The sequence below is a fragment of the Chenopodium quinoa genome, unplaced genomic scaffold (assembly GCF_001683475.1).
Source record: "Chenopodium quinoa cultivar QQ74 unplaced genomic scaffold, ASM168347v1, whole genome shotgun sequence".
NCBI lineage: Eukaryota > Viridiplantae > Streptophyta > Magnoliopsida > Caryophyllales > Amaranthaceae > Chenopodium > Chenopodium quinoa.
The window spans coordinates 712,801-734,501 of NW_018744821.1; the positions used below are offsets into that span (position 1 = coordinate 712,801).

Genomic DNA, 21,701 nt, shown 5'->3' on the forward strand with positions numbered 1-21,701 from the left:
ACCAGATGACCGGTTACTTGAAGAGAAGGTTAACTCATTTTTTCTAAAATAAAATCGCCACTTGTCAAAATTTTAGTGGTCCAAACAATAAAATTAATAATTGTTATTTTTTAAAAAAATCTGATTTATTCAAAAAATTAAAAAAAACCCAACCCCCAGCTCCCACCCCAATCCCAGAAAACACCTCACCCTCACCCCCACCCCAGCACCCCGCCGGAAATCGCCTCCCATCCCCGAAAACCTCTCCCCGCCGCCGTAAAACGGCGCCCACCCTTCCCCCACCCCCAATAATCCCTTCATGTCGCCGGAATCTGACGAAAAACCCTCCCCCCACCCTCGTGAAACCCTCCCACCCTAAACCTTAAAGCCCCCTCCCAAAACCCCCACCCTCGAAGTCGCCCCCTCCCTTCCCCCACCCCAGAAATCGATCCACGGTTGGGGAAGGGGAAGGGGGCGTTTTCGAAGGTGGGGTTAGGGGAGGGGTGTTTTCTGGGTTAGGGGGTTAGTGGGTGGGTTTCGCGAGGGTGGGAGGAGGGACAGGGGTGGGTTTTCGAGGGTGGGAGAGGGTTTGTCGTCGGATTCCGGGGATGGGGAGGGGTTGTCGGGGTTGAGGGCGATAATCCGACGAGGGTGGGGTGTGGGTAGGGTGTTTTCCGGGATGGGGTAGGGGCTACTGTTTTGATTTTTTTGGTTCATTTAGTTTTTTTTTTTTTGAATTAATTCTTTTTAGTATTTATTTTTTGAATTATTATTTTACCAATCCCGTGTTGACACGTGGATTGTAACCTAAAGTAATAGGTTTGGTGACCTGTTGGGATCTTTAAAAGAAAATATGTATCAAAGTTGGGATTTTTGAGGGATAATGCATAGTTGAGATTTTTCATCGTAAATCGCCCAAAGTTGGGATTTATAAACTCAAATTTTCCTATAAGATTTTAGTAAGCTTGAAAACCGTCTTCGAACCAGAGTTTTCCCCTTTTTCTGGGTACACATAACAAAGTACCACGACCGAACAACAATTTAATTCGGTAAAAAGTAGAAGGAACAAGCGGCATACCTTCTCTTCTCGTAGCTACGTTCTATCTGTCTTCAATTATTCTATTTCTATAAAGATCAGATCAGGCGTGCTCAAGGCTTTTTTCTACCCAATCCTAAGTAGTGTACACTTCCTAAAAAGATAAAATTAAAAAATCCTAAGTATTCTACACCTACGGACCTTCCTATAAGTAAATTTCACATAATTTATTTTGCAAGTCAAACTACTCTGTTATAAATTGCTTCAAACAAATACCCTAACCAACCGTTCTTTCTTTCCCTTATCCGACGTTAAATCCCTCAAATTTCCATCCTGTCTAAACAAATAAAACTATGGAAGGTAAAAAAGAATTGCCGGCAATAGGAATCGATCTCGGGACAACATACTCTTGTGTTGGAGTATGGCAGCACGGCCGTGTTGAAATCATTATCAATGATCAAGGAAACAGAACGACACCATCTTGTGTTGCTTTCAATCAAACCCAGCGTCTTGTTGGCGAGGCTGCTAAAAATCAGGCTACTTCTAATCCTATTAATACTATTTTTGGTTCGTTTTCTACCTCTTAACCTCTATCCTTCAATCTTCATGTATATCATGTTACAATATAATTTTGCTTCGTTTATTATACTTCGTATAACAACGTTTGGTCACAGATGATATTCCTAAATCCTAACGTGTGTCCATATAATAGCATCCATGTTAGCTAAAACTGACCGTAAACCCAGATGAAATTATTTTTATCAAATAAATATTTAATGTACACTAGAATTATTAATTAATCCGTAATTATGTTTTACTAGATTGACTTTATAATGTGTGTCCAATATATGTCGATAGCATCCGGTTTAGAAAGTAATTATTCCTAGTTGATTTTAGTTGAAGGGAAATAATCTTTAAACTTCAAATAATTATCGTCGATTAATTGAAACTTATTATTGTTGTTCATTTTTAATACTTTTGTTAATTTTTAGTTGCAATAAAAAATACATTGTGTTACGTCTTATAAATAATACCCTTTGTTACAACTAAAAGTTAACGGATGTAGTACTTATTGTAAACAAGCACTTCCACTCGGGGATGTCTAATATCTCATATTGTGAAACAAAATTTGTTTCTCACGTGATATTCTCCATGAGAAACAAATTTCGTTTCTCAATATGAGAAGATAGCATTCTAAAAATCTGATATTGTATTCAAAAGTGATATCACTTGAATAAGTGTTATTGATAAGTAGGGAATTAAAGTTGAAGTATTTAAAAATTGTAAGAGGAAGACAACGGATTGATGATTATTGCAAAGTGTTATTAGAATGTAATTATTTTATATATAAAAAAAATGAAACAATCGTCGTAAAGAGACAATGGGTTAGATATACTCTTTAACTCTTATATGTCTCCTAAAGCACATTTAACTACTTATGTAGTTATGTTTTTTATTTTATTTTAAAAGAGTTTATACTTCTCCGTTTCATAAAATTGCAACAAGAGCTCTCACATTTAGTCAAAGTTTTGCAATTTATTTTGAAACAAATTGATGCAATAGCTGTATTACATTTGTCAATTTCTTATAATTGCTTTCTTAACCACTGGAATAAACTACAGATGCAAAGAGGCTTATTGGCAGAAGATTCACTGATGAAATAGTGCAGAATGACATGAAACTCTGGCCTTTTAAGGTTATTTCTGCGTCTGAAGACGACAAACCTGTTATTGTAGTCACCTATAAGGGCGAAGAAAAGGAATTTTCTGCAGAGGAAATCTCTTCAATGGTCCTAATGAAGATGAAACAGACTGCAGAGACCTACCTTGGCTCAGAAGTGAAAAATGCTGTTATCACTGTCCCGGCTTATTTCAATGATTCCCAGCGTCAGGCAACAAAAGCTGCCAGTACCATTGCTGGACTCAATGTCATGCACATTATCAATGAGCCAACTGCTGCTGCCATTGCCTATGGTCTAAACGATATGAGCAATGATAGGAAAGACATGGCTAAGAACGTGTTAGTTTTTGATCTTGGCGGTGGGACATTTGATGTATCTTTGGTCAGAATTAGTAAACAGGCTTATGAAGTGAAAGCTGTTAACGGAGACACTCATTTAGGTGGTCAGGATTTTGATAGTAGAATGGTTGACTACTTTGTGTCTGAATTTAAGAGGAAACATAACAAGGACATCAGTCAGGAGCGCAGGGCTATTGGGAGGTTGAGATATGCTTGTGAGAGGGCTAAAAGGATGCTTTCATCAGCTACTGAGACTAGTATTGATGTAGATTGTCTCTACGAGGGTATTGATTTTTATTCAACCATCTCCCGTGCCAAGTTTGAAAAGTTGAACCTGGATTTGTTTAAAAATTGTATAAATCCTGTTAAGAGATGTTTGGAAGACGCCAATATGAAAAAGGGTGATGTTGATGATGTTGTTCTTGTTGGTGGGTCAACTAGAATTCCAAAAGTTCAAGAATTGTTGAAAGATTTTTTCAAAGGGAAGGAACTTTGCCAAAGCATTAACCCGGATGAGGCCGTTGCATATGGTGCTGCAATTCAAGCTGCAATCTTGAGCGGTGTACGTAACAATAAAGACTTCACACTAGTAGATGTTACTCCTTTGTCCCTTGGGGTTAGGCTTTATTATGGTGAAATGAATATTGTGATCCCGAGAAATTCTACCATTCCAGTGAAAATGTCAACTATTCTTTTCACTGCTTATGATGGTGAGACAACCGTTCCATTTAGTGTATACGAGGGTGAGAGACCTATCGCTGAAGACAACAACTTCTTAGGTACATTTACTCTGTACGATATCCCTCCAGCACCGCAAGGTCAAGAAAAATTTGATGTTTGCTTTGAAATCGACAATGATGGTATCCTTACTGTGTCAGCGCAGCATATAGGCACTGACAACAAAAAACAAATCAGTATTGCAAATCACAGTGGTAGGTTATCCAAAGAAGAGATTGATCGGATGGTAGAGGAAGCCAACAATTACAAGGCAGAGGACGAGCAGCACAAAAAAGCTGTCAACGCAAAGCTTGCATTACAGAATTATGCTGAAAGTATGTTGGACATGGTGGAAGTTCGCTGGAACAAGTTTCGAGAGTTTCTGAATAAGAGGAAAAGTTGAATGAACTCAAGACAATTCTCGGCCTTATAATTTGGAGACATGCCTTGACAAAGGTGCTGCTATCAGCTAGAGATATTTCATGTCATTACTCGTTAGCTACAGGTTTCTAAATTATACACTTAACATGCATGTATAATCTTAGCTTTTGTCTATGGTCGTGTAACGGTGTAACAAATTAATTTCAGATTACAAATTATTTTTGTGAAAATATGTTTTTGGTCTTTTTAGATTGAATTGACATTTAACAAGACTTAATTACTTTATACCCCCCTTAAGCTTTTTTGGATTTGGGCTACCTCCTGAGCTATTAAGTTGAAAATAATAATCCTACCTTTCGCCCATCTGCTCAAAATAATCCCACATTTTCGAATTCTAGAAATAATCCCACCTTTTCGAATTCTAGAAATAATCCCACCTTGTAACCCCATCTTCCGAAAATGAACCTTTTTCATTTAATGACCGGTTGTGTTGAATTGTTAACCTATTTTAAAAGGTAATTTGACACGTGTCACTTTTTAATTGATTTTTTAAAATATTAAAGAATTAAAATAAAATATCTTCTTCTTCCTTCCCCTGCCTCTCTGCCAGAGCCCCCTTTCCCTTACCACCAACAAATCCTAGGGCTGGCAAACAGGTCGGGTCGGGTCGGGTTCAGGTCGACCTGTTTACATAAACGGGTCAGGACCCCCCAACCTGAACCCGACATGTTTACTTAAACAGGTCAAAAAAACCAACCTGAACCCGACCTGATTATAAACGGGTCGACCTGAACCCGACCCGCCTAAACCTGATTTTTTTTAATTAAAAAAAATAAAATAAAAACCTGTAATTTACTAATTTCTTTATACTGTAATTTTTTTAACCTGTAATTTGACTAATTTCTTTAACCTGTAAGATTCAAGTATTCAAGACTTCAAATTCAACACATAATTCAAGCAAACATAACTTAACAACATAATTCAAGAGTTACATGTCCAAAATACTTCCAAGTAGGCAAATAAAAGTTCAACTAGAAAACCAAATACATGTCCAAAATAACAGTAACAGTTTCATCAACTAATTTTAGAAGAAATTAACAACATAATCAGGTTTGACTCTCCATGACAGCAGGACTTTCTGGTGCACTTTGTGGAGGGCTGGGGCTGGGAGTATCCCCCACATCATCGTTGACTTTCATGGCCATGATTTTTCCACATAAATCTTGCAATTGCGGATCCATATTAGCTACAACCAAAAGAATACATACAAAAGTTAATTTCAGCCTTAAGCATAAATAAAATAGTACAAAAAAGAAACAAAAAAAATTGTAATTTTAAATACATAAACTATTTTCATACCTTCACCAAAAGTCCAATCTTTGAGGCAAATGATAGCTTCTGCTGTGTTTGGTTTCAAAGAGCTTCTATAGCAGTCCAAAACTCGACCACCAGTACTGAAGGCAGATTCTGAAGCTACTGTTGAAATAGGGATTGCAAGGATGTCCCTTGCCATCTTTGAAAGAATTGGATACCTCACAACATTTGTTTTCCAATGATATAGAATATTAATGTTGGTTGCACGAGGAATCAATGGCTCTTCCAAGTAGATTTGCAAGTCAGATTTAGCAGCAACATATGATTTTCTAGAAGAGAAGTTATCAAAGTCCTAAAAGATGTTTAAACAAAAATTACAATAAAGCATACAAAAAACAGAATTTAAAGCTGATTATCAAACAAAAAGCAAGTGTTCACAGTTACCATCATAAAAGAATCAGAAGCAACATCAACTTGCTCTTCATTAGGCTGTCTAGAAGAACGGCGCCTTGTTCGTGGTGTTGTTGTGGAAGCCTCAGTCACATAAACACCATATAAATAATCCAACCTTTCCTTGAACTTCACCAACTCATTAGTACCCTCTATTTCCCCATACACCTTCTTAAAAGCCCACTCCACAAACTCATACTTAAATCGAGGGTCTAAAACAACAGCCACAGCCATGATTATGCTAAAGTTGGTCCAATATTTAGCAAATTTCTCATTCATTCTTGCTGCCATCTTATGCATGAAGTTATCAGAATTTTCAAGCTCCTCTTTCAAGAGTAAACGGATTTTCAACACATTTGGGAAGTATACATTAGCGGTAGGATAATTAGTACCCGAAAAAACATTTGTCACATCAAAAAAGACCTTCAAAAATCTAAATAACTTCTCTATTCTCCCCCACTCCTCATTTGTTGGACAATGAATGTAATTGGCATCAACCTTTTGAAAATGAAGAAAAGCTTTTTTGTAGTACAAAACATTCTCTAACATCAAATAAGTTGAATTCCATCTAGTAGGGACATCTTGTCTCAATCCTCTACTTGAGTCTAGTTCAACATGTGCCACACAAGTCAAAAAACGTTGCTTTCTAGCCTTAGACCCTTTACAATACTTCACAGTTTCTCTCACCTTAACAACAGCCTCATTAATTTCTTTTAACCCATCTTGCACAATTAAATTTAGGATATGTGCACAACACCTCACATGGAAATAATCCCCCCCACATACCAAATCAAGTTCATTTTTAATTACATCAGCAAACACATCATTAGAGGAAGCATTATCAAGAGTAATACACATGATTTTCTTTTGGATACCCCACTCTTTAAGAAAATCATAGACATGGTCAGACATATGGACACCGGTGTGAGGTGGAGGCAAAAAACGAAAGTTCAGAATTTTTTTTTTGCAAATTCCATTGATTATCAACAAAATGGGCAGTCAAAGACATGTAACCATCAGTAGTAATTGAAGTCCAACAATCAGATGTAAGAGAAATCCTACCCTTAACTACACTCAACTCCTCCTTAAGTTTATCTTTTTCCCTCTTAAACATTTTCAGAACATCAGCCTTCAAAGTATTTCGAGACACAAGTTTAACATCAGGATTTATGTAATTAATCAACTTCCTAACAGCACTATATTCAGCAAACTGAAAAGGCAAATCATGTTTCACCACAGCAATAGACAACATCTCACGAACAATATCATAATCAATTGTAGGAACCCTATTCATCATAGAACCAGAACTGCTTGAATCAATAATCATCTGACCCACATCTTTAAAGGTCCTTTTTTTACATTTCTTAATGTGGCGTTTTAAATTACCAGTTCCTTGCCTACTTTCAGCATTATATTTCTGCCCACATTTTTTACACATGCAAATGATGTTACCTTGTTCGTCAGGTTTATCAAGGAATTCAAAATTTGCCCACACATCTGAAGTGAGCTTTCGTTGGCGCTTGAAATGAATTCCAGGCTTATTCAGCGAGGTGACATTAGAGGTTTTCTTCTTTGATTCCGTTTGATGAGAATCAGAAACTTCATCATCTGAATCAGAATCCGGAAGATCAATGGGTTCATCAGGATTAGGGCTATTAGCCATCTGTGAATAAATTAAAAAAAGAATTACACTCATATCCGAAGTATAAACATGAAAAACAGAAGTATAAACTCATGAGTCATGACATAAAGAATCAAACTCATGAAATTGCAGAGTAAGAAAATCAAATCAGGGCAAAAAATCGCATAAACGAATCGCAAATAATCGCAAAATAAGTAAATAACAAATCAAATCTTCGAAAGAAATTGCAGAGTAAGAAAATAACAAACGAACAACATTAAATGATTAAATCACATAAACAAAGCATACATAAACCATAATAGCAAAAAATCGCTTAAAAAATCAAAGAAATCTGAAAATTGCATAACCAAATCAAGGAAATTGCATAAACAAATGACTCATGAGCAAACAAACTCATAAAAAATCGAATAATAGGATTATTACCTTCAGAATGTTTGAGATGAAGCTTCAATCTTCAAGGTTCAAGAATTTTTATTTCAATCTTCAAGAGTTAGAGAGAGAAAAGAGAGGAGAGAAGAGAGAGAAACTGAGAAGAGAGAGAGTTTGAGTGAAAGTCTGAAAGAAAGCGGCGAGTGAAAGAGGAAAAGCTTAGGGTTAGATAATTTGGGCTTGGCCCATATTTTTAAATTAGGGTTTTAAGTTAAGCGGGTTGGGTTCGGGTTGACCCGACCTGAAACCGACCCAATTAAATAAACGGGTTTATGCGGGTTGGTTTCGGGTTGGGATTTTCAACCTGAACCCGACCCATTTAACTTCAGGTCGGGTTCGGGTTGACCCAATTACATAAACGGGTTGAAAATCTCTATCAAAACCCATTTATTTCGGGTTGGGTTCGGGTCGGGTTGTCGGGTCGGGTCAGCTTTTGCCAGCCCTAACAAATCCTAAACCCCATCACAACCAGTGACCCAGCTGACCGTCGCGCCTTACCACCATCACCACCATCACAACAAATTCAACAACCCCACAACACCCAGCCACATCGCCCAGCCACATAAACAACCCCAGTGCACCTCCTCCAAATCAGTTGTTGCCGCATAAATCAACCATCGCACAACCTCAAAATTCGCCCAACATATCCCACAACAACCACCACTTCACTAATTCCACAATTACCCTAACCTCCGAGCCACCGTGATGTCGTAGCCCCACAAATCGCAACCACAAGCATCAATTCAACCCTAAAATGCAGCCACAAGCTCCAATTCAATCAGCCAATTTAAATGGGGTTTCGGGTGGTATTCGTGGTGGTTCGAAGAGGCTGGGGTTCGAAATTGGTTTTCGAGTGGTCTTCGTGGTGGTTCGAAGAGGCTGGGGTTTGAAATTGGGATGGTTTTTCGGGGAGGGAGAAAGGGGAAGGAGGGTTTCAATTCGCCGGTATTAGTGGGGCAGAGGTGCGGTTAAGCTATCGCCGATGGGGTGGGGCTGGGTTACGGTGATGGTGGTGGTGATGGCGGTGCTAATGGTGGGGTGGGGGCTGGATTACGGTGTTTGGGTTTTTTTTTCTTTTTCTTTTTTTTTTTATTATTTTGCCTTTGTTTTATTATTCAAACAAAAAAAAAATTACCTGTTGAAACGGTTGTAGGTAAAAAGGTTCATTTTGGGAAGATGGAGTTACAATGTGGGATTATTTGTAGAATTCGAAAAGGTGAGATTATTTTGAGCAGATGGGCGAAAGGTGGGATTATTCTTTTCAATTTTTCCTAAAACATTTTATTTAATTTAGAACACTCGGAGAAAAGTTTAGAACATCAAATTTAAAATTTTGAACATACGAGTAAAAATTTAGAACATAAAAAGTGTTCTCACATAAAAAGTATGAATTCTCACCGGATACATATACATATATATATATATATATATATATATATATATATATATATATATATATTCAATGTTATTAACTTCCGGTTGTAGCAAAGAAATTTCCAGCTGTAGTAAATTAATTTCCCAATTTAAATCGATTTTTGACAATCTATTTTAATTAGATAGGCAAGCTAAGAGACGCACACGATGCGTGCGTGTACAATATAAGTATTATATCAAGTTGGATTTTTAAAATTTATTTCATACTCTAATAAAAAAATATTAGTTGATTACAAAATTGTTGAAAAAAAATGTTAATGTTTTTTTTTTTAAATCTAATATATATATATAAAGGGGAGTTTTTTCCCGAGTTTTTAGAGAGCCACGTAGGATCTAATTTTCTCAGCGCGCCATGTAGGATTATAAATCTTAGTAGTAGCCAATTAAATAAGAGATTATTAATTTCTTTTATAATTAAATAATTTAAATGTCATGTAAACAAAATTGGCGAATGAGATTTTTAAGTTTAAATTAATTAAATATTATATAAAATCTTTTAATATTAGGAATTTGATCTAAATATATAACAAATTTTAGGCTTATAAATACAAAAAAAAAAATTATTTAAAAAAAATCAAACAAACCGTGCATCGCACGGGCTTCATCTAGTTTTTATTAAGATGGTAGTTTTTTTTAAAAGGATGGTAGTTTTTTAAAAAAGAGGGTAATTAAAAAAAAAATTGAAATAGTAAATTTAGATATGGATAAGGGTATTTTTAAAAAAGTCGACCAAGATGTCCTTTCTCTTTCTGTAGTACTATAGATATGAGTCTTATTTGAAGCTATGTTTTCTTAAGCTCGTGTACAATGTTGTAAAATCTTTTCTAATAAATTTACCTACTTTCCAATTTTATTGGTTTGTTAACATACACAAAGTACAATACTAATTAATAAGGGTTCGTTTGACATCGCTGTGGTTTTCTGTTTTTTGGTTTTTTATTTTTTAAAAGTATATTATATGTGTCACATAATGAATCAAAAATTATTTAGACTTATAATCATGATAATTTTGAAAACCGACAACAAAAAAGTGAAAACACCTTTTTCTCTTTTCCTGTTTTTGGTTTTTAGTTTAAAAAAAAAAGAAAACTGAAAACCAAAAATAATTCCAAACAAGCCCTTAATAAATCAATTATGGTCTTATTACATCTATTTTAGTGTAGAAAATCTACAGAGTAACAAAAATACTTTAATGTTTTTTTATTTATTCAAAAATACTTTGTATACGGAGTATGTAATTAATACAGAAAAGTTACGTTACATTGAGTTGATTAACATCTACTCTTTCGGAATGTGCGTGCTAGTCTGCTAGAGATGGTCTGGGCTTAGCTGTCAAAAGCTGACCCGACTCGAAATATCGACTCTAACCCGACTTATTAACTGACCCGTCTGAACCCAAAAAAATGGTGACCCGAACCCGACATGAAACCAACCATAGACCCGAGTTGACCCGAGTATTTGAGACCCGAATCGGAACATTAACCGACCTAGAAACGACCCGACCTGAATGTAACCCGTAAATTATTGATCTGAACCGAACTCGACCTGAAACAAAATTGACCCAAACCCGTTGTTTTAACCCGTTAAAACCCGAATTTAACCTGACTTGTTCTTAACATGACCCGAATTCAACCCGACCTGTTCCTAACCCGACCCGAATTTTACCCGACCTGCTACAAACCCGACTCGAATTTCTACCCGACCTGTTTCAAATCCGGCCCAAATCAACCCGACTTGTTATTGACCTGTCTCAAATTCAACCCGACTTGTTATTAAATCAATATGTATAGGTCGTTATCTCATGTTGGTATTGGAATGAAAATTGAATCCTAACTCTATTCCTTTAATATTTCACTTTGAATTTTAAGAGGTTAGTTTTCACAACATGTTTTTACTCATGGACGAAACATGTTTTCTGCAAATTATTCACTTGAACCGAACCCGACTCGAACCCGAAAATGACCTAACTTGAAAATGACCCGACTTGATTATAACCCGCAAATTAATTACTTGAACCGAACCCGACTTGAACTCGAGAATGACCCAACCTAATTATAACCCGTAAATAATTGACTTGAACCGAACCCGACTCGAACCCGAGAACGACCTTAACTCGTTTAAAATCGTAAAGAGCCAAATTTAACCCGACCTATTTTTCACCCGGCTCGAATGTAACATGACCTAAACCCGATAAGATGTATGACCCGACGTGACCCGACTCAAGCATGACCCAACCCGAACCCGACCCGCATATGTTATGACATTAGCCCGTATTGACCTGACCCGAGATGACCCAACTCACACTAACCCGACCCGTTTACCCGAATTGACAGCTCTAATCTAGATACATGTAATATTAGACATGTGTAGAAAGATTTAGAGAGTGGCGAACAACCACTATAAATATGTTGTATGTGAAAGGGTTAGGAGGTGAGCTAATCAAAAGAGTTCCACCAATGATTGATAGAAACTAGGGGTTCTATCAAGAGAGTGAGAGACATATGAACTCTCACAAACGTATTTGTACAATTTATGATAAATTTATGAAATCATAGAATTGTTATATGATATTCGGGTTTAAATTTATGCGTGCACCCAAATTCTATCAATCAAGTTCAGCAACACATATTCTTAGGTGTAACCTCCTACACCTAGAAGTAGATGTCACTGCTCAAAATGCAGCTTAGTTTCCTTTTTAAAAAAATTTGGTTTCTTCTTTTCCAATTCTCTCTCTTCTCTTGTATTTCCTAATTCTCATCAAAGTTTTCTATAAAAATTTTCATTACTATAGTTTGTTCTCTGTTTTTTTTCTTGGAAAAATTATTCTATGTTTTTTCTCCTTCTTTAATTTCTTTTTTCTCTGTTTTTTTTTGGAAAAATTATCCTCTATTTTGCGATTGCATCTGTTTCGATTGGATAAATATGGAATTGGTTGTTCTCGACGAAGACATCGTCAATGCAGGTTAGTTGCTTAATTTTGTGATTTCTAATTATTTTTTTTGTTAGTTTCAGTTGTAATTGTGTTTTGTATGATTTTAGGTTAGCTTCGATTAGTTTCGATTGATCAGTTATTCAATTTCATCTGATTTTTGGTTATGTTCGATCAATTTGATGTATTATGTATAAATTTCGATTTCTTATGAGCTAATTAATTTCATCTGATTTTCTACATTTTTTTTTTATCAATGAACATAATCATGCAAAATATGAACATATGCATTGGTTCCCTTAAATGTGAATATTACCTTTTCAAAAAGTGAATATAGGCATAAAAAATATGAACATTTGTATTTCAGAAAGTAAACATAACAATTCAAAATATGAACATAAGCATTTGTTTCCTTTAAGTGAATATAAGCATTTAAAAGGTGAATATATGCGTAAATAATATAAACATGTGTATTTAAGAAAGAGAACATATGCATAAACAGATTTAATGAGAATATTTCATGAACAACAAATATTAACTATGAATATTTACATCATGAACATATAAAATATTATTATGAATATAAGACATTTAATTATGAACATAAAAATTGAAGAAATAAAAAATAATATGATTATTAATGAAACATATGCATCATAAGTATTAAATGTGACATATGCATTGGTTCATTTTTTAATGCGTATGAACATAATTAAGCATTTTAGAAAGTGAACATATACATAAAAAATATGAACATATGGATTTAGAAAGTGAATATATGCATTTCAGAAAGATTACAAGGATTCAAAATATGAACATAAACATCTAAGAAAGTGAACATACGCATAAAAAATATGAACATATGTATTTCAAAAAGTGAACATAAGTATTCAAAATATGAACATAAGAATATTTCGAACAATAGAGTATCGAACAATATCCAAACAGGTTTCAAAAAAAAAAAAAAAAAAAAACAATATCCAAACAAAATTAAGTAAAATTTAAAATTAAGTGATAAACATATAAATTCAAACAAAATTAAGTAAAATTTACATTAAATTGCATTTTTAAGGGAGAACTTGTTTGATTTTTCATCTCATCTCAAATATTCATGGTTGTTTTGAAGAGAGAGTGAATTGTGTTTGATTGTTAGAGGGAGAAAATCAAAATAAATGAATAATAAATTTCAGAAATTTAAATTTAAGAGTGACGTTTTTTTTAAAAAAAAAAAATAATAGCCGTTGAAAGTGATGGTTGAGTGGGCTGTAATTTAAACATATGTTCAGTTTTTGGGTGGGCTCATTTTGGTTTGGGGCTTTTTTAATGGGGCACGTTTGAAATTGGGCTTGTGGGTTGATGTTGCATCTAAAATAAGTGCACGAGGATGCATCTTAGACCTATTGCAAAAACAAGGTGTAATAAAAGTCGCCAAGTATATTTTTATTTTTGTTACATTTGTTGGATATTTCTAATAACTATTTTTCGTTTTTGTATGGGATCGGAATGGGAAATTTATACTTTCCCTTTCTATTTCTATATAAAACGCAGATGTTAGGCTCGTATGATTCATGGTAGATTGATTATAAAATGGTTGATCGCTCAATAATTTGATGTTCTATTTCTTTTGTTCAGTTTGTTAAGTGATTGTCATCGCTTGTTAAATTAGTAATATTATTTGGTGTTTGATTTGAATAAAAAAGAACTTATTTGCAGAAATTGTTGAATAAAAAGAACATTAAAACCCATACTTTAATCATGTTATAGTAGTCACGAATAAAAGAAAGTTATCAAATTAAATTACTTATTCAAGTTAAGCATTTATTACAAAGTGATAGAAATTCAATTAGCAACTTGACAAAGCTTACAACTTGATTTTAGGCACTAAGTTATGTAAGGGTTAAGAGCTCAAACTAATTGCAATCGACCCATAACAATGAAGAACAAGCAAGCACAACAACTAAGAACATCCACGAAGAAATTAAAGCAAGTAAAAGTGAGATAATGTTACCATGGGAAAACCTGAGAACTGGGAGAAAAAAACCCACCCTTGCACTATGGAATAATATTGATGATGAATGAAATCAGGAATTACACGCAGGAATTATATGGAATTCGAATGCTCACCTAAAATATTGGAGAGCAGTGTTGGTTACCGTTTAGAATTTATTTTATTTTTTAAATTTGAATTTATTTAAACTTGGGTTGATTTATTTACCACTTTTAATGGGTCTTGAATAACGGTCATGGTTTCAAGTTGTAAGACTTAATTTGTTTTTGTTCATTTCTTTTGAAACTTATTTATAACTGACTAGATTTTTAATTAGCCTTAATGTTTGAACACGTGACGGTAGCACGTTAGTAATTCTCTTGGATTTTTTTTTTTTTTTTTTTTTTTGGAAAGACAAGAGCATCTCCCGTGGCAAGCTTTTTAAAGATAAGAACATCAAAATCTCCGGTGGCAAGCTATAAAAAATTGTAGCTTGCTTTTCCACATAAATTTCTAAGCTACAATACTTTTAAGCAACAACTTGTTCCAATGAAAATTAAATAAATAATTTTACACATAGTATAGTATGAGTAGAATTTATTTCTCTCTTTTTCTATCAAGCATGTAGCTTGTTTGGCCTACAGTTACTTGCATGTTGCTCAATTTTTTGTTCTCCAGTGATAAGCATGTAGTTAGGAACTTTATTTAAATTGCAAGCAAGTCCTTATAATTGAACCACTGGAGATGCTCTAATGCTCTTCGATTTTACATGATTTTTTTATAGGGATAAAGGTATTTACAAGTTTAAAGAGAGAATTATGGAGGTTTAACAAAGTATAGATTATTAATATTATTTTAATTAAAATAAAATGTATGTAAAAAAAAAACCCTAGCCTCCTCTCTGAACTCTCTCCTAAACTCTAGCCTCCATTGTCAATTTGAAGGGGCTTCCAATGGATTTCACCGGTGGAAAGCCCTAATCTTTATTATTTTTTTTAAGCTTTTTGTTTTTTTTTTTGTTGCAATAATGTCTCCCTCGAAAGAAAGGGTTTATCTCTTTTGAAAGACAAGGTTTTCTTGATCTCCTTCGAATGACAAGGTTTTCCGGACTCCTTCGAAAGACAAGGTTTTATTTGTGTTTATTTTGATCTGCGGTTTTACGGGGCTACGATTGATTATGGCTCGGATTCGGATTACGGGTCGGAATCAGCACAAGAATTTACTTACTCCCAAAATTGCGAAGCGATGACGGATCTACTCAAAAAGTTGTATGAGACAACAACTCGAGAATGTGTCGAATTGTTGTATTTATGTATTTGGATTCTTAGCCCTTCCCCGATTAATTCTTGTTTGATTGTGTTAAATTCGTTTTCATTATCGTTACTTATCAATTGTAGATGTCGTATGACTATAATTAATGAAATTTAATGTCCTTTAGGACTTCTTTCAAAAAAATAAAAAATAAATAAAATGTATGTATTTATATAAATCTTTATTATTATTATTTTTAATAAAAAAATGTTTAATTGTTTATATCGCAATATATATATTTTTTATAATTAAGGCAAGTTTTTTTTTTTCTAATTTATTTTTTGTTAAAAGTATTTGCCAAACTCGTTTGTAAAAACAACTCATAGGGTTTAAATATTTTTTTTTAATTACAATTAGTATTTTAAATGAACGACTTACAAATGTGACTATAGCTAGATTCTTTGTGGTGCAAATATTTACGAATTTGACGAATGAATGGTTACTTGCATTAAATGATTGGAAAATTGAGATTATAAATCCCAACTTTGGGTGGTTTACTTTGAAAAATCCCAACTATGCATTATCCCTAAAAAATCTCAACTTTGGTACTCATTTTATTTTATAGATACCAGATGACCGGTTACTTGAAGAGAAGGTTAACTCATTTTTTCTAAAATAAAATCGCCACTTGTCAAAATTTTAGTGGTCCAAACAATAAAATTAATAATTGTTATTTTTTAAAAAAATCTGATTTATTCAAAAAATTAAAAAAAAACCCAACCCCCAGCTCCCACCCCAATCCCAGAAAACACCTCACCCTCACCCCCACCCCAGCACCCCGCCGGAAATCGCCTCCCATCCCCGAAAACCTCTCCCCGCCGCCGTAAAACGGCGCCCACCCTTCCCCCACCCCCAATAATCCCTTCATGTCGCCGGAATCTGACGAAAAACCCTCCCCCCACCCTCGTGAAACCCTCCCACCCTAAACCTTAAAGCCCCCTCCCAAAACCCCCACCCTCGAAGTCGCCCCCTCCCTTCCCCACCCCAGAAATCGATCCACGGTTGGGGAAGGGGAAGGGGGCGTTTTCGAAGGTGGGGTTAGGGAGGGGTGTTTTCTGGGTTAGGGGGTTAGTGGGTGGGTTTCGCGAGGGTGGGAGGAGGGACAGGGGTGGGTTTTCGAGGGTGGGAGAGGGTTTGTCGTCGGATTCCGGGGATGGGGAGGGGTTGTCGGGGTTGAGGGCGATAATCCGACGAGGGTGGGGTGTGGGTAGGGTGTTTTCCGGGATGGGGTAGGGGCTACTGTTTTGATTTTTTTGGTTCATTTAGTTTTTTTTTTTTGAATTAATTCTTTTTAGTATTTATTTTTTGAATTATTATTTTACCAATCCCGTGTTGACACGTGGATTGTAACCTAAAGTAATAGGTTTGGTGACCTGTTGGGATCTTTAAAAGAAAATATGTATCAAAGTTGGGATTTTTGAGGGATAATGCATAGTTGAGATTTTTCATCGTAAATCGCCCAAAGTTGGGATTTATAAACTCAAATTTTCCTATAAGATTTTAGTAAGCTTGAAAACCGTCTTCGAACCAGAGTTTTCCCCTTTTTCTGGGTACACATAACAAAGTACCACGACCGAACAACAATTTAATTCGGTAAAAAGTAGAAGGAACAAGCGGCATACCTTCTCTTCTCGTAGCTACGTTCTATCTGTCTTCAATTATTCTATTTCTATAAAGATCAGATCAGGCGTGCTCAAGGCTTTTTTCTACCCAATCCTAAGTAGTGTACACTTCCTAAAAAGATAAAATTAAAAAAATCCTAAGTATTCTACACCTACGGACCTTCCTATAAGTAAATTTCACATAATTTATTTTGCAAGTCAAACTACTCTGTTATAAATTGCTTCAAACAAATACCCTAACCAACCGTTCTTTCTTTCCCTTATCCGACGTTAAATCCCTCAAATTTCCATCCTGTCTAAACAAATAAAACTATGGAAGGTAAAAAAGAATTGCCGGCAATAGGAATCGATCTCGGGACAACATACTCTTGTGTTGGAGTATGGCAGCACGGCCGTGTTGAAATCATTATCAATGATCAAGGAAACAGAACGACACCATCTTGTGTTGCTTTCAATCAAACCCAGCGTCTTGTTGGCGAGGCTGCTAAAAATCAGGCTACTTCTAATCCTATTAATACTATTTTTGGTTCGTTTTCTACCTCTTAACCTCTATCCTTCAATCTTCATGTATATCATGTTACAATATAATTTTGCTTCGTTTATTATACTTCGTATAACAACGTTTGGTCACAGATGATATTCCTAAATCCTAACGTGTGTCCATATAATAGCATCCATGTTAGCTAAAACTGACCGTAAACCCAGATGAAATTATTTTTATCAAATAAATATTTAATGTACACTAGAATTATTAATTAATCCGTAATTATGTTTTACTAGATTGACTTTATAATGTGTGTCCAATATATGTCGATAGCATCCGGTTTAGAAAGTAATTATTCCTAGTTGATTTTAGTTGAAGGGAAATAATCTTTAAACTTCAAATAATTATCGTCGATTAATTGAAACTTATTATTGTTGTTCATTTTTAATACTTTTGTTAATTTTTAGTTGCAATAAAAAATACATTGTGTTACGTCTTATAAATAATACCCTTTGTTACAACTAAAAGTTAACGGATGTAGTACTTATTGTAAACAAGCACTTCCACTCGGGGATGTCTAATATCTCATATTGTGAAACAAAATTTGTTTCTCACGTGATATTCTCCATGAGAAACAAATTTCGTTTCTCAATATGAGAAGATAGCATTCTAAAAATCTGATATTGTATTCAAAAGTGATATCACTTGAATAAGTGTTATTGATAAGTAGGGAATTAAAGTTGAAGTATTTAAAAATTGTAAGAGGAAGACAACGGATTGATGATTATTGCAAAGTGTTATTAGAATGTAATTATTTTATATATAAAAAAAATGAAACAATCGTCGTAAAGAGACAATGGGTTAGATATACTCTTTAACTCTTATATGTCTCCTAAAGCACATTTAACTACTTATGTAGTTATGTTTTTTATTTTATTTTAAAAGAGTTTATACTTCTCCGTTTCATAAAATTGCAACAAGAGCTCTCACATTTAGTCAAAGTTTTGCAATTTATTTTGAAACAAATTGATGCAATAGCTGTATTACATTTGTCAATTTCTTATAATTGCTTTCTTAACCACTGGAATAAACTACAGATGCAAAGAGGCTTATTGGCAGAAGATTCACTGATGAAATAGTGCAGAATGACATGAAACTCTGGCCTTTTAAGGTTATTTCTGCGTCTGAAGACGACAAACCTGTTATTGTAGTCACCTATAAGGGCGAAGAAAAGGAATTTTCTGCAGAGGAAATCTCTTCAATGGTCCTAATGAAGATGAAACAGACTGCAGAGACCTACCTTGGCTCAGAAGTGAAAAATGCTGTTATCACTGTCCCGGCTTATTTCAATGATTCCCAGCGTCAGGCAACAAAAGCTGCCAGTACCATTGCTGGACTCAATGTCATGCACATTATCAATGAGCCAACTGCTGCTGCCATTGCCTATGGTCTAAACGATATGAGCAATGATAGGAAAGACATGGCTAAGAACGTGTTAGTTTTTGATCTTGGCGGTGGGACATTTGATGTATCTTTGGTCAGAATTAGTAAACAGGCTTATGAAGTGAAAGCTGTTAACGGAGACACTCATTTAGGTGGTCAGGATTTTGATAGTAGAATGGTTGACTACTTTGTGTCTGAATTTAAGAGGAAACATAACAAGGACATCAGTCAGGAGCGCAGGGCTATTGGGAGGTTGAGATATGCTTGTGAGAGGGCTAAAAGGATGCTTTCATCAGCTACTGAGACTAGTATTGATGTAGATTGTCTCTACGAGGGTATTGATTTTTATTCAACCATCTCCCGTGCCAAGTTTGAAAAGTTGAACCTGGATTTGTTTAAAAATTGTATAAATCCTGTTAAGAGATGTTTGGAAGACGCCAATATGAAAAAGGGTGATGTTGATGATGTTGTTCTTGTTGGTGGGTCAACTAGAATTCCAAAAGTTCAAGAATTGTTGAAAGATTTTTTCAAAGGGAAGGAACTTTGCCAAAGCATTAACCCGGATGAGGCCGTTGCATATGGTGCTGCAATTCAAGCTGCAATCTTGAGCGGTGTACGTAACAATAAAGACTTCACACTAGTAGATGTTACTCCTTTGTCCCTTGGGGTTAGGCTTTATTATGGTGAAATGAATATTGTGATCCCGAGAAATTCTACCATTCCAGTGAAAATGTCAACTATTCTTTTCACTGCTTATGATGGTGAGACAACCGTTCCATTTAGTGTATACGAGGGTGAGAGACCTATCGCTGAAGACAACAACTTCTTAGGTACATTTACTCTGTACGATATCCCTCCAGCACCGCAAGGTCAAGAAAAATTTGATGTTTGCTTTGAAATCGACAATGATGGTATCCTTACTGTGTCAGCGCAGCATATAGGCACTGACAACAAAAAACAAATCAGTATTGCAAATCACAGTGGTAGGTTATCCAAAGAAGAGATTGATCGGATGGTAGAGGAAGCCAACAATTACAAGGCAGAGGACGAGCAGCACAAAAAAGCTGTCAACGCAAAGCTTGCATTACAGAATTATGCTGAAAGTATGTTGGACATGGTGGAAGTTCGCTGGAACAAGTTTCGAGAGTTTCTGAATAAGAGGAAAAGTTGAATGAACTCAAGACAATTCTCGGCCTGGAAGAATAGGGCGGTTAGTGTTTAGGTTAAATCAACAGAGAAAGAGAGAATTATTATTTAAATATAAATAACATATTTTTGGCTAAGTTTATCCCACCAGAGGGTTGAATTTTCTAACCCACCGACAGGGGGAAAATCTTTATGAACGATCCCAAGATTTAACCTGCTCATGATACCATGACAAATTAAAGAAAAAATATAATTGTTTTTCTTAGCTTCTCAATAATCGAACCACAAAATATATACTAGTTACAATCTTCCTTTACCTAGATTAAAAAGATATCCTAGAATATTAGGAAGCTAACTAGAATACAAAATATAATATTAAGAGATAAATATCTTACGAAAATATTTCATAAGATATTATAATTCCCAAAAATATATTATATGATATTATCTCATTCCCACCCACCCCTCCCCCCACTTGATTTTGGAGCGTGAGGATTGGAAACGCGCAACTAGGAAAGAAGATAATCAAACTAAGTTTTGCCAAGAGCCTTGGTGAAGATATCCTTGAGCTGTGAGTTGATTGGAACATGAAAGGGAGATATCAAGCCTTCGGTAAATACATCTCAAACAAATTGACAATTAACTTCAATGTGCTTCGTACTTTCATGAAAAACCTGATTCTTTGCTATGTGCAGAGCTAACTCACTGTCACAAACATAATTTAATTGCCTTCGGATGTTGAACACCTAGACTCAACAGCAGAGCTTTTAACCATTTAGGCTCACAAGTAATAGTCGACGTAGACCTGTATTCGGCTTCCACCGATGATGTAGACATTGTGGGCTGCTTTTTAGTTATTCATGCAATAAGTGACTTGCTAAGAAACACAAGCCACCCAGACAAAATCCTCTATGTAAGAGGATAGGAAGCCCAATCTAAGTCACACCAACCCTACAGATTTAAGTCACAATCATAGCTCAAAAGAATACCCTGTCCATGAGTACCCTTTGAATAGTGCACCACTCTCAAGGTCGTTCCCAATGCTTAATGCGAGGTTCCTGCATAAATTGAGAGATAATGTGAATCGAATAGGCTAAGTCGGGTTGTGTTACCCAAGGTACATCAAACGACCGACTAGCCTTCTATAAGATTCTTGATCCAGAAGCAGCTCTCCACTTGGTAAGTTGAGCTTGTGATTTTACTCCATCGGAAAACCACTTAGTAAGGCACCCAATAATCTGGCTTCTGAAATTATATCCAATGTATATTTCCTTTGACATTAAAACAAGCTTGCAAAGCTACGAGCAACCTCAATACCCAACAAATATTTCAAAGGCTTTAAAAACAGTAAGGGCTTGCCTGGATTTAAGGCAGATGC

General features: G+C 35.2%; 2 protein-coding genes across 2 annotated transcripts; both read left to right on the forward strand.

Moving 5' to 3' along the window:
• The first annotated feature begins 497 nt into the window (after positions 1-497).
• On the forward strand, positions 498-4,419 carry LOC110704146 (heat shock cognate 70 kDa protein-like). Its single transcript, XM_021881929.1, has 2 exons — positions 498-1,582; positions 2,638-4,419. The coding sequence occupies exons 1-2, from the start codon at positions 1,369-1,371 to the stop codon at positions 4,152-4,154; spliced, it is 1,731 nt and encodes a 576-aa protein (XP_021737621.1). The 5' UTR covers positions 498-1,368; the 3' UTR covers positions 4,155-4,419.
• Positions 4,420-17,421: 13,002 nt separating this feature from the next.
• On the forward strand, positions 17,422-20,365 carry LOC110704147 (heat shock cognate 70 kDa protein-like). The gene is made up of 2 exons (XM_021881930.1): positions 17,422-17,776; positions 18,832-20,365. The coding sequence occupies exons 1-2, from the start codon at positions 17,563-17,565 to the stop codon at positions 20,346-20,348; spliced, it is 1,731 nt and encodes a 576-aa protein (XP_021737622.1). The 5' UTR covers positions 17,422-17,562; the 3' UTR covers positions 20,349-20,365.
• The last annotated feature ends 1,336 nt before the right edge of the window (positions 20,366-21,701 follow it).